Here is a 14,094-nt window from a genome sequence, read left to right as displayed (position 1 = left end):
TGAAAAAAAAATTGCGAAAGTGATGTAATAACAGCTGTCATTACTGTATGCATTTTCAGCTTATTTGGCACGGGAGGCTCAGTGGATAGAGCGCAGAAATACCAAGCTCAGTGGAGACGTTCCGTTTCACCTGTCTGCAGCAATGCTGCCCGAGCATCATTACCCAATGACGTAAATAGACGCAGCTATACGTGATTGAAGCATTTGGCGTGTGAGGTGTTTAATGCCATCCTTCTGTAAAAATAGATCAATTGGCCTTGCACTCCAGTGCCGTATGAGCGCACTTATGTACACCAGCACCTCCTCGGATAGAATAGGCCCGCGTATTACAACTGTGACGTCAATTAGGAAGGTCGCCACTTCCATTGGATACTGCGTTTTATTTCAAAAAAAACTGTGATCACTCTAAGCGTCACTTGTATTCTTCACTGAAATGCATTTGCTGCGGGACTAAATAATTCCCCATAGTACTCAAACAGAGCAGTCATAGAATTACTTAATAGATGGTGGGTTAACTCAGCGACCAAGCTACAAGAATCGTAGGTAAATAAGTGTTATATAATGGGAATTGCATCGACGGCGCTGACCATTGTAATGTTAATTAGACTTTTTTGTTGTTGAACTGACACGCAGTTAAACCTAGCACTCAGAACTGCTGCAGACCTTAATCACTGGCAGCCAGCATACTTCGTTCCCGAACGTAGTTACAAGATTCCCATGCATGACTCGCGAAATATCTGTTCGGAACGGATAGTAAAGCTCAAACAACCTCGACAATGCTACTTGAATTGTATATTCGTTAATAGCACGAGAAGGAACTATCAAGCTAATGGTCGATTACGAGAGCACTGATTTAGATATTCAACTTGTAAAAGCAGACCCAGAAACAATTAACCCCATCATGCGTCGTTATTAGGCTTGTACCACACAAAAGAACAGATTGGAGAAACATATCTACACACATTTGCAAAACCATGCAGGCGATGTTTTTAGGGGACTTTCATTAAAACTATCACTATCTGCTCATCGCAGTATGTGAGCGTGACCCTTTGCGCTAGCTATTACGACGGCGAAAGCATTCAGATTGGCATTACCGTTTCGGTGTAGTGAAGCCTAATTAAAACGAATGTGTCACTACACGCCGACATAAGACTCCATAAGGCGAGATTTTATTATTAAGCCCAATTCATCGAACAAAAAAGGAGGCACTAAATCTAGCCATAACGCTCACCGCAAGTGGCTGCACATTATTCCAAAGAAGTTGAGAAAAACTAAGCTCAAGTACACTATAGTAATAACGACTGACCATCTTGATTTATTAGGCACAGCTACTGCATTCCTTGTGCGGAGCTGGAGGCCTCTCATATAAATACTAAAGAGCTCTTTAAGTTTATCAAACGCTAAACATAGAATAACTATAAAGCGTTACCAATAGACTATTTATTATTACCTTAATAAGCACAGTCTACCAAGAAGCATAGAACGGTGTGACTGTATGAACTCGACGCACAGTTTGTGAGACTCTCCCTTTGGAGTGGTTCATATAAGCCCATGTGTAACGCATAAATGCAATGAAGCCTCAATTCTACCCCATCACGCACCATTTCAGATACTGTTCTAGAACTCCCGCAGTCATGAGTTAAACAAAATAGAGACTAAGTATTCAGACGTGCGACCGTGACAGTAAAAAAAAAAGAACATATCATTTCTCGTTTTCAACAGCCCCACGAAAAAAACGAAGTAGACGGCTCCATTATAACAGAGTGCGTTTTATCAGAGTACATTTTACCCAATCAAAGAGTAACCGAGTATGTTTTAGCTGATTATATCACTACATATTTCCGGATCAGTAGTATTGTTCAGGTGCTTAGTATAGGATTAACGAGTAAATACCACAGTTACTCCCCTGACATGCTTCTTTTGCTTTTTCCGGGGCAACTATAGCAGATAACATCAGCAACGAAACAAAAAAAGCAAAGAAAAAGATCCGAAAGCCAAACGTTCCTCACACTCGGAGAGGGAGCTAGGTCCGTACACGATGTGACAGCCCCATCCCCATTTCCCGAATGGAATGCGGGAGACGCAGCGCAGAGCAGGTCAAGTTCGCGACGCATGACAGCGTGCTCCCCCTCACCGGACATGTCGTGGGCACGCAGCGCTGCCTCAGCGTGGCCGTGACGTCGCGGACGACAGCGGTGGCGGCGCGGTGGTGCGGCACGTGGCGGGGTCTCGTGTGGCGCGCGGTCCTCCTGCGCCGCATGTCTGTGCCGGGCCGATCCCGCGCGCGGCGGCCACTGCGGCTCGCAGAGCGGCGGCGACGACGTTGCGCGTGGCCGGCGGGCGGACGGGCGCGGCCCGCATTGAGCGGCGCCCGCCTTTCGGAGGCCGGCCGTCGGGACCGCCCGACCCGCGACGCATGCGCGCGCGCCCCGCGCTCGGCCCCCGACAGCCAGCCCCGGCACGCCGTCTCGTTCAGCCCGGGGCCCGCGAAGACCCGGAGGTGTCGCCCTCCTTTCTTTCGGCCAACGCCACCGCGCTCCGACGGAGAAGTTTTGCGGAAAGCCAGAAGTGAGAGGGGAGGGGGGAAGAAGAAGAATTTCCCCCCCTCCCCCCCATGCGACGCTTTCGCCACTCTCACCGAGAAAGTAGAGCGTGCGGGCTCCTCGCCACGAGCGGGCGTTCTCTTGTCCCGTTCGGGAAACGGGGCTCTTCCAAGAGTGGCCGCGTTGCCCGATTCCGACGGAAACCTCCGTGCTTCTTGTCACTCTCTCTCTTTCTTCGCAATTACTCTCACTAACTCTGCTCTTGTAAGACATGGAAAAAAGTTAAAAGGGCAAACCGTACCTCGGAAGTGACTCTTCTCGCTGTCCATTCAGAACGGCCACTTCCCCTTTGAAGGCCAGGTCCGCCGTGCCGTACTAGAAACAAGGACTGCGCTGACGAACTCCTTTCGCCCCCCCCCCCCTCCCACATTCCCCCGTGCAACCTATTGCCTTCTTGTCCTCTCTCTCTTTCTCAAGCTCATTTATCAAATCTCAGGAAGCTCTTTCTTGCGGGTCATGTACGAAACCTCTCGAAGAAGAACTTTATGGAAAGGTCCGCGCTCGGCCCCCGCCAGCCAGCCCCGGCACGCCGTCTCGTTCAGCGAGACGGCATTCGGGGATTGGGCGAATATTCCAGCCTAGGTGTTGGCCATGAGCACTTGAGCTCTGGTGGCTTCCTCGACCCGCTGGACGGCTCCGAGTTGGTCTTCAACAGCACAGCTGAGCAACGTAGTCTCCCAGCGCGTTCAGTTCGAGGCTGCGTCCCCATATGGAACCCCTCTTGTTCGCTCTCCTATAACATGTGTTCCAGGGGTGCCCTGGCCCCACAAAACTTACATTGGTTTGATGAATAAGACTCTGGGCAACAGAGATTCAAGATCAACGGGCTGAAAAACTTTCTTGTTTACAGCTGTCGCCAAACAACATCTTGTCTCTTATTCGTTTTCTGGTGAAACTTGCACCTCTCCAGTCTGTAGTATCGTGCGATTTCTCTAACTCGTCAGGCGGTGTTCCCACTCCCATCCATCGCCCGACGTCGCGGCCGAGGCGGCGGCTGTGGTAGGGACAGTGGCGCCCGAGTCCGTAAGCCCTCGAGCCGCCCCGTGCGCCACCTCGTTGCCGGCGAGTGTGGTGGAGTGGGCGGACGCCCATACGACGTAAACTTCCTTATTCATGGTTTTGCCCGTGATTAGTATTCTTAACGCCTCGAGGTTAGGGGGTGGGGCGGGTGGGAGATGCGGCCGTTGGTGTAGTTGCGAACTGCCGTCTTGGAGTCGCTGATCACCACTTCGGCCGCGGTGATGGCCACCGCGAGCGTGATTGCCACCTCCTTCACCGTCACCACGCGTGCATGCGTACCGTGATTCTAGTCATGCAAGCGTTCTCGCGATCTACCATCGCGGCCGCGAAGCCGCGCCTGCGCCAGTCACAAATTATGTCTCACAGTGTTTGCGCCGGCATATGGATTGGCAACTTGCGGAATATAAATGGTCCGGCAGCTCCATGCAGAGCTACAGCAACAGTATGTAGTGCGACCAGATGTCATTTCCCTGCAACGCGACTCAAACGAAGTGGAGCGTAAAACGTTTCTTGTTAAAGTAAAATACGCACGACGCTGTAATCAAGAAAGTAGCTTTCTTGCGCACAGCCTGGCTGGGCTAGGGGAGACTTCGTCTCAATGAATGTACAGTGCGCGTCACCCTTGTGTAGAGCTCGGGAACCACGTTCGCTGGGGCGCTCGAGAGGCAGCCAACGATGTATAACGGTTCCTTGCTGCGCTCGAGATAAAAAGTGTCTGGGCACGCAATGGAGGAGGCGCCCAGTCTCGGGCCCAGTCACTACCATTATACATCGCTGGCTGGCTGCGGAGCGCCTCGGTGGCCACTGTTCTCGCGCTCTACACAAGGGTGATGTGCACTGTACTTCCGGAACATTTTGATATGTGAACCGGACGTTTAAACACAATTACAAATGATGCGAAATTTTCGTTGGTGTTCTCATATATACATAATTTAAACAGCTATATGTTTGGAGGACTTATGGCATCTCACGTCAATGTTCTCTAATCAATCATGCTAATAAGGGCCCTACGTCACGCATAATCATTCCATTTATTTTTCACGTGCCAAATTCTTTCGTTATGGTTTCATCTGAGCACGGCGCCAGAGATTTATTTCTGCACTTCAAGTACGTACCCTTTGTCTTATGTCCTGTCCAGCTATTTGACTGTGAGGCTTCCATTATCTACAGTGCTGCAATTGATTCTTTGCAACCAATAGCCAGTACGTGCGAACATCGACGTCGTTCTGAAACTGTATACGTACGCAGCTCCCCAAGAAGCAGCTGTGAAAGCAGGCTTCTCCCCAATAGGGCTCTTTGTGGTGAGAAGCCCGCTTCGGCGGTACACTTTACTAAATTGAAACTATATTTACTACTACGACAGCAGTTCAAAGCTCGAAACAGTAAGGTGTGGTGGGTCGTCCTTCCATACTTTCCGTTATGCCATCCTCGTCATCGTCAAGTCGATAATCGTTGCCGTTGTGACCCCTTTTCATCCCCTGCTTCACCATGGCCTGCCAACTCTGCTTGTAAGCGCTGCTGGGAAATAAGCTCCTGCCCCTCGCAACAACGTGTAAATGGGAACCGGACGAGCTAACCATTGCGATGTGGCGAAGCTTTGGAGCTTTGCAATTTCTGCGTTGTTCCACGTGGACTCTGAGGATGGCGGCATCTGTGCAGGAATTTCGGAGGCCAGGATAAGCAGTTGTGTATAGTGAACGAAGGCGACTTCGTGTGCACTGCAAAGAGCTTGTTCCTAAAAACATGGTGGTGTCCCCTATGAGAGGCCGCTGCTGTTGCAGTAAATGAGTTCAGAGCCGGAGTAACTATAGATACTTGCAGAATTTTTATGCTTGCGTGCAAATGTACTTTCATCCCCCCCCCCCCATACCAAGGAAAGAAAAAAATAACTGCGCCATATTTCACAATTAGTGAGAACGAATTGCACTGGCCACATCCGCGGAGTCGTGCAGGTTCTCCACGTTGATGGCGTTGTCGCAATTATCCACCGTGCCGTGTCTCACATTTTACCTGCTGAGACCACTTTTGATTACGTCCGGCAGATTGGAGACAAACTTAGTGCGATATACAATGCGTCTTATTCAAACCCTGCTAACCGAGTGAGATGGCCAAGTCAATTTTTTCGCAAGGGTATTTGATATTCTTGCCATAGCGCACTTATGGCTGCCAAAAGGGTTCGTCTGGCCCTACACCACTACCTCTCGCACTACATTACCGCCCTTGGGTTGTACAGCGGGAATGTTACGGTTCCATGGGTGACATGAGCATCACTCGAGGCTAGCTGCTGATAACACTGAGGGATATCAGCAGTTGCGGGACCGAGACGCTCCCATGGCTACCCGGCATTTTCGAGCACTCCTATTGAGCGTTCACGTGACAAGCTGTCGCCAATAAGAATACGCGCAGTGCATGCAATCACGTGTACTAGAGGAGTAAGACGGTGCGACACCAGCACGAATGGGGACCAACAATGTTTGCCCTAATGCAACGTAGATTATTCTTTAGAGTAATCCCCTTGACGTCATATTCGTATCCGTACTACTAAATCTGACATGATTTCGAGTTTCCCTTCTGCCCTCTTTGATCTTCATAAATGTGTCCTTCTCATCCACTAAACCGTAAAGCTTTACAAAAAAGCCGAAACCACAGGAAGTGTCGATGTGTGAAAGGCGAGAGAGTGTAACTGAGTGCAGTTCAGTACAACGAAAGCAATTTTCGAGCGATTATACAAGGTGGTCAAACTCAAACAAGTAACCTTAGAAACACATTAACTAGAATGACCCACTCCACAACAGTAATGCGTGACAACGCGGCTTTACAGCACTCACACCGCTCCACCGGAGCCCGTGCATCGGATCCCGGAGCCTTCAGCGCTATGCATTGTCAGTCTGTCAGAACATTTTAGCATAGAATGCGAACCAGTGGACCTCAAGTTGGATTTGCAGCTGTCCCTCCACTAGAACGCATTAAGGCAAGAAGATCGCCCTGCACACTACAAAGGGTGTCCCAGCTATCATGCAACAACATTTAAAAATATGCATATGCCACGTAACTGGACAGACGCAAGGTAATCTTTTTTGCCGTCGGTTGCAGATACTCAGACAATTTTTTTTGTATTCCGCCTAATTGCATAATTAGTCTCAGTTCAATAATAAGCTTCTCAAATATTATAATTAGTTGAAAAGTGTGAATGAGAAAATTGTAGAGCAACGCGACAAACTCCCGATACAGCTTTGTGTTGCTCAATACGTACTACAGGAAAGTGTTCCTTCCGAGCTTGAAAGAAGCCCGCGAATACATGCAAAGTGCCTCGAGTGGTCAGTCATGCGGTAATTTGGGTGCATTCGTGGGCTTCTTTCACGCTCGGAAAAACACTTTTACGTAGCACGTATTGAGCAACAGAAAGCCATATCGGGAGTTTTTCGTGTTGCTCTACAATTTTCTCATTGACACTTTTCAACTAATTATAATATTTGAGATTGGCTCAGGCAGGCTGGAACAGGAATAGCACATTTACGGACGGTGTACGCATCTTTGCGGGGCCATCTTGTGCAAAGGCTCGTGGCTAAAGTTTTCTCATACTTCTGAAACAGCGAAGCTGGGAAAATGAAGAGCAATGAGTTGGAAGCGATGGGTTTGCCAAATGACGACATTTTAAACTCCATTTGTCACAAACCAGACATATGACTGACATGCTTTATCGCACTTCACTGCACATCGTACGCGACATATATGAAGCATAAAGGGTTCAATATCGCATTATTCTGGCTGTACAGGCGTCTCTCGTGCTCATGTTTCTTTCTCTCGTATATGGCGCCTTTTTTTTTTCTTGAGCGCAATACCTTCAACACGTCTGCTTTGCAGCGAGCACTGCCCCCTTTTAAGTCTTACGTAACACGTCGCAGGAATTTTGCATATTTAGGTTCGACAAAGAATACGACCGAGCAGCCCGCCTGGAAGCCCGTATAGCTAGTATAAATAAAAATTAAAAAGTCCCCATTTTCGCGTTAGTCATGAGCGTGCCGCAAATCTCAGTGGTCATCCCTGCTAGCAGGTGTGTTATTTTATTGACGCGTTGGTGTTATTGGAAACAGCAAGAACAAAACAGCTCATTACAGTCTATTACCAAAGATTGATATGATGGCTATTTATTTCCAGCATAGTAATGGCTAATATGGTGTAAGACAGCTCCGTCCTGTACGTTTTTGGGTGCGCGTTTACCTTCAATAAAAGTACGCCCACCAACTTCTCGACCCACGCACAACCAAAACGACACGAAGAAACTAAAGAACCAGCTTTCTCACCACGTTTTCGACAGATCCACACATATCGAAAACGTCCGAAAATCCGGCCAGCGGCCATCCACTCGGCAACCGACCATAAATAATTGAGGTTGAGCGCAACATAGCCCCCCACGTGCCCGGGCGCCAAATGGTTGCAAAACTCGGGCAGCGGCACAGAAGCAACTGGCAGCCAGCCACACCGTCTATGCCTGCCGGTCATCGCAGAGAGCCGATAGGGAGGGAAAGAACTGAAGAAACGTGGAAACGCGGACCCGGCAGCGTCTCTGGCTTCAGCAGTAAACTTGTTACGCTGTCCCGACCGGCCGTTCGAGCCGGCCGACACCGGAGCGCCAGAGGGCTCTCGGCGCGCCCTCGCGGGGTCTCGCGCGGGCCCCGCGTGGGGTAATGTGTGCGGCGCAAGGAGGCCGGTAATGGGCGAGGAGGAAAGGGAGAACGCGAATCCGCGGTGGCGGACTCAATAATTCACCGTCGGTGCCTGTAATCGGAAGCAGCAACGGACAGCTTTCATCATTACGCATTAAAGCCGTGCCTGAGTAATGCGATTTGGCGCGTCGTGGCGTCCTCCCTCATCGATCACGCTTTTTTCGGCGATAATTGAGTCGTATGCGCCGACCGACCCGACCGAACAGCAGGAAGATCGGCGGAGGAGACGGACCGACCGACCAACGGTCTTGCGCTCCAGCTACTTTATCCGGTGCCTCGTCTCCGGCCTCTTGTTTCAGCGTCTCCCTGCCTTGCTCGCATCTTCAGCACGCTCTAGTTCCCGCGGATCCGTCGCACGACTTATGTCGTACGTACCACGTCCGGAGACAGACGGGGATACAGCCGTGGGTCGATCTCTTGTCTAAGGGATTTGCATTGGGGGTTCCGGCAGAGCCACGCTCTCCGTTTTTTTTTTTCTGTTTTGACTCCAACTTGCGCAGTGTGTGTTGGTTTTGGTCAGGTGGAATTACCCTCAGGCACAGCGGAGTCGGACAGCCTATTGCGTGCTGCTGCTGAGCACGAGCTCGAGCATTCAATCCCAGACCATGGTTACTACATTTTATGGTCACCGTAGCTAAGGAAAGAACTGTGAAACCGCTACGTGTTGTGAAATCGTCCACAAATAAAAGGAACAACAACCTGCCTACAATATTGCTGAAAGAGAAAAAGAGAAACCTTCAATATATTGGTTTGGGTGGCTGATTCTTCATCCTACACGGCTCCTCGTGGTTCACGCATACATATATTCTTGCGACTAAGAAATTACAATTACAGGAGCTAACGATGGGCGTTTCTCGGGAGTCATTCTTTCCATGTTTCCGTTTGCATGAAGTTTATTTGTAGGTCGCTTAGGCTACTATAGTTTTTTGTACTTCAAACTCCGCCAACTGCTAATCAAACGCGTATTTCACGAATCGCACCTCGTTCCCCGAGCATATATTGTTACTACGGCCTAAGAGATTTCGTTTGATGCTTCTTCAAATGTTCATCGTGCGTGTGACTGTAAGGCTCATTTTCGATGAGGATCGATTCACACATTGGACTGATTACTTGATATTACTTCGACAGCTGTTAAGAGGTCGAAGATTGATTTTGCTGTGTCCGTCTGTCTGCACTTTCCCTCACGCTCTCGCCAGGCTACCTCGTCATCCTCAACTTTACCCTCACCACATGGAGAAGACGACGCAGTGCGCGATGGGAAACAAATCCACGGAGATCAAACTCACGTCAGTGTGAAAATTTTCTCTTTGAAGCCACTAAACCACTGATCTATCACGCAATCTTCGTGCTCGGTTAAAACGTGAGCGGTTTTATGCGCTGTTTATGAGAGTGGTAGTATTGGTGCGTATATTCCGGAGGCTACAATGAGCAATACTGCAACGGTCGATGGTGACGTTGTACGCATCGCGAAGTTGTCTTTGAGAACGTGGTGGTGTCCAATGTGAGAACCTACTGCTGTCGCATTAAATGAATTCAGCGTTGGAGGAATCGGTGAAGTCGGCTGATTTATTTTGAAACAAAGCTTTCTTCGCCTACTTTGCAGGGTTTGGGTTTGCTGTTGTGTCGGTGTTTAGAAAAAGTTTATTTCGACAAGAGACGATACGAGCAGTGAGTCTCAACCACGGCACAATTCCACCAGGACGATAACATATAAAAAAACGAAACACGGTGCGTTTTCAAAGTAGTGTCCGAGTCCTCCCTCACCAACATTTAATCACATATACCCAGGGAAAGGCACAGTTGCACATACACTAAATGTCACATGTATAAAATGTTGTTTCATATATACAGTGTACACAATGGGTATGTGCAATGATCATGTGACAGAACACTTTACACAATTTTCAAGTGATCTGCACGAGATGTGTATATACAAAATGATCATGTATACGAGAGCACACGCACACAGAAATCACGGCAACCTACATTCTATGTGCATTAAATGAATGCTTCTGATGGCCTGGCTACAAGAACCAGGCTGGTCGAAAATTAAGCCATACGTTTCCGTCAGCCACCGACAGGAAACGGCATGACCACTGTCGAATGAACTTTTCTTGTCCAAGGAAGAACAACACCTCTGACAGAAACGGAAGTAGCTCAGAGTAGAGCCTCCCCAGAAATGCAAACAGAGCGTGGCGATGACGTCCCGCTGCAACTGCCTCGTACCGGTTACGCCATAGACAAAAGGCCCCCGCAGCAATCAAAAGTCGCGCGAAGCGGCCACGTGAGCAGTGACCAGATGTAATAAAGCGGTTAAGTCCAAGGCCACGGAAACCAGTATGCACTGCCCTCCAAAATTTCCTGGCAGCTACGCATTGCAGCAGCACATGTTTATTGGATTCTTGAAGGGGGTAATAGGGACACAGCGAAGATGGGACAATACCCCACCGCTCTAGCCTGTCACAAGTTGGAAGCACTTGCTACCCTAGACGCCACATGAAGTCGCGTAGGAGGCCATGCAGAAATGACGCCGTTATCGCATCCCACGACACATTATATGGAACGTGCGAGGCGCGCTCGGAGAACTAGAGGAAGCAGTAAGGCTGACATAGTATCTACAACACGGTTTTCTAGAACGTTACTGTCTCACCGGATATGTTTGTGGAGATATATGCAAAGGCTATATGAAAGCATTCGTGAAGTGGCTCATATAAACCTAGTATGCTGACCAAATATGCCCATCTCTATATTGCGCAACAAAAAATGACTTCCTGCATAAAACCTAAACATACGAGGGTCGTTCAACTCAATCCGGGACTTTTTTTTTTCTTTCCAGGTTTAAATGGACGCCTAGGCTGGAGGTTTTGTATGCAGTAGAAACTTGCACCTGTGTCCTGTTACTGGTAGACGGCGCTCATTTCCCGTGCTTCTGAATAGACGGTTATTCAAGATGGCGGACAACAGTGTGAGCGTCTACGTGGAACAGCGTGTTGTGATGAAGTCTTTAGTGAAGGAGGGCATAAAACCTGCTGAAATTTACAGAAGACTTCAGGCTCAGTATGGTGATGAGATACTCAGTCGCAGTAAGACATTTGAATCGTGTGATCTCTTCAGCGATGGCCGTGTCTCTATTACTGATGATGCCGGTCATCGTGAATCACAGCCCACGGTAGTCATTCCTGAGAACATTCAGTGCGTGGAGCAGCTGATCGTGGACAATAGTCGCATAACCTGTCGCGAAGTTGCAAGGGTGTGTAATCTGTCGTTAGGAACAGTGAACACAATAATTCATGATCATTTGTTATTCCTATTTGGATCGCACCGCTGGTACGATCTGTTGGGAACTCGGCGCTGACGCCCGTGGTTGTACCTGGGTCGCAAGCCCCAAGGGTAGCGTTGGCCTGGCGGCCTGGGGTACAACTGGAAGCATCCGAAGGTCCCGGCAAAGCATGAGTCGACTGGTAACAACAAAACAACTTGTTTATTTTAACATCGCAAAGAGTTGGCGGTCAGGTTGACCGAAGTAGAGAGACGGGAGAGCACTTTACTCAACAGAAGAAATCGGAGACCTCCTTTTGGCGTCCGGGGGCAGCTGTCTTTATACTCTCGCAGTTGAGGGCAAGAAGGAACCCCTCAATAGACGAGCACGTGAACGTACAATGTCGTAGCGCTGTCGTAGCACAATGTCGTAGCACAATGTCGTAGCACAATGTCGTAGCACAATGTCGTAGCACACTGTCGTAGCGCTGCCGGTCGGGCACAATGACTGTAATGAGAGGGTGATCCCTGCTTTCGCATCGCCTGGTTCGGGCACAATGACTGGAAGGAGAGGGTGATCCTTTGCGGTCGCATCGCCGCAGTCGCGCCTGGAAACACCTGGCGGGGAGCGTTGCGGCGACGACGATCGGGCCAAAATGTCTGCCGCCCCGCCGCAGTCGCGCCGGCAAAACCACGTGTCGCAGGCGAAACGCAACAGACCGCCCCGCCGGGGGAAGGAGATCCCGATGGACAGGGGACTGCATCCGCTGTCCGGAGGGATGTCGCTCGATGATGCTCATAACCGAAGTCGGGCGTCCCTCGACGTTTCTTGAGCGCAGCGCACAGAGAAGGCCTCGTTCTCTCGTTCAGGTTCGCACGGGACACTGCAAAGTGACTTCGGGAGAGTTCACATTTTTGTTCTCGTTCCCGGCAAGCGTTAGAACTACGCTGAAACTCAACCGCTCAGTCAGCAAGCACGGCACAACCCTCACTAAGCCCTGCCAGGCTCTTTCCCCTTTTTATACCACTGCCTAGTTCCTTACAGTAGTCTAGCATCACTCAGAACGCGTCCACAAATTGAAAAATTGCACTAGAAAGCATATCATCACTTTGAAACACTAAACAAAAGCAATATGTTAAAAAAAATCCTGCCTCAGGAAGAAAAACATCAGTAACCAACAATTTTGAGGCTGATTCCTACGTTAGGGGCTTCGACTTAAGCCATCGGCGTTACCGTTGAGACTCCCCTTTTTGTAACGCACCTCAAAGGAATATTGTTGTAAAGCGAGGCTCCAGCGCAGGAGGCGGCCATTTTTGGGAGAGATGGTCTGCAGCCATTGGAGAGGGCAGTGATCCGTCTCAATGATAAACCTCGAGCCGGCTAGATAGCATGACAATTTCTGAACGGCCCACACGAGACACGCACACTCTTTCTCGGTGGCGCTATACGCCTGCTCACGACTGGTCAGCTTACGACTAGCATACAGGACGGGGTGTTCTACTTCTCCATTTTCCCGTTGGCACAGTACAACGCCCATGCCTCGCTCACTAGCATCGCACTGAACAACGAACCCTTTTGTATAGTCTGGCGATCGTAGCACAGGATGGTTTGTTAGGGCACTCTTTAGGGCGCTAAAAGCTCTTTCCTTTGTCTCGTCCCAGACGACTGTTTGAGGCTCTGTCTTTCTTAGAGCATCCGTCAGGGGAGCCGCGATATCAGAGTACCTAGGGATGTACCTCTGATAGTAGCCGGCGACACCCAAGAACGACCGAATATCGGTCTTTGTGCGCGGTTGCGGAAAGTCTCGCACAGCGGCCACTTTTATTTCAGAGGGGCGGCGACGACCCTGACCAATCACGTGACCGAGGTAGACAACCTCGGCCTGTGCTAACTGGCACTTAGGAGCCTTTACTGTCAAGCCCGCTTCGCGCAGGCGGGTTAGCACTGCCCGCAAGTGTGCCATATGCTCAGACCAGGATGCGGAGAATATCGCCACGTCGTCTAGATACGGTAAAGCGAATTCTTGCTGTCCCCGCAACACTTTATCCATGAGGCTTGAAAAACAGTATGGCGCGTTCTTCAAACCAAAACTCAACACTTTAGGACGGAATGTTCCCATTGGTGAAATGAACGCCGCATACCCACCAGCCTCTTCTGTAAGTGGAACCTGCCAATAACCCCTGACAAGATCTAGGGTGGAAATAAACTGAGCGCTACTAACTTTCTCAAGGCGCTCCTCGATGTTAGGGATCGGATAAATTTGATCCTTAGTGATGGAATTAAGCCTGCGGTAGTCGACGCAAGGACGAGGTTCCTTGCCCGGTACCTCAACTAAAATCAAAGGGGAGGTATAATCACTCTCACCTGCCTCAATAACACCGAGCTGTAGCATTTTCTTTACCTCAGCCTCCATAATATCGCTCTGGCGGGGTGACACCCGATACGCCTTGGATCGTACTGGCTCTGGGGAGGTAAGTTCTATATC

The 14,094-nt window shown here is 49.6% G+C and overlaps 1 protein-coding gene across 2 annotated transcripts in view; it reads right to left on the bottom strand.

Annotated features, from left to right (window-relative positions):
* The window catches only part of LOC142579335 (uncharacterized), a 163,931-nt gene that overhangs the window by 126,984 nt on the left and 22,853 nt on the right, over window positions 1-14,094 (bottom strand). Inside the window, exon 1 of one of the 2 annotated variants that reach the window (XM_075689412.1) lies at window positions 2,135-2,345. The exons of the other annotated variant lie outside the window; for it this stretch is intronic. Within the exon in view, the coding sequence (XP_075545527.1) occupies window positions 2,135-2,141 (7 nt within the window). The 5' untranslated portion in view covers window positions 2,142-2,345. Of the gene's footprint in view, window positions 1-2,134; window positions 2,346-14,094 lie in introns of those variants that run through there. 2 annotated transcript variants of the gene reach the window in all.

Source organism: Dermacentor variabilis, chromosome 4, assembly GCF_050947875.1.
Source record: "Dermacentor variabilis isolate Ectoservices chromosome 4, ASM5094787v1, whole genome shotgun sequence".
In the NCBI taxonomy this organism is placed as follows: Eukaryota; Metazoa; Arthropoda; class Arachnida; order Ixodida; family Ixodidae; genus Dermacentor; species Dermacentor variabilis.
The sequence above is the reverse complement of the archived record's forward strand: the minus strand, read 5'-3'. Positions and strand labels throughout refer to the sequence as shown.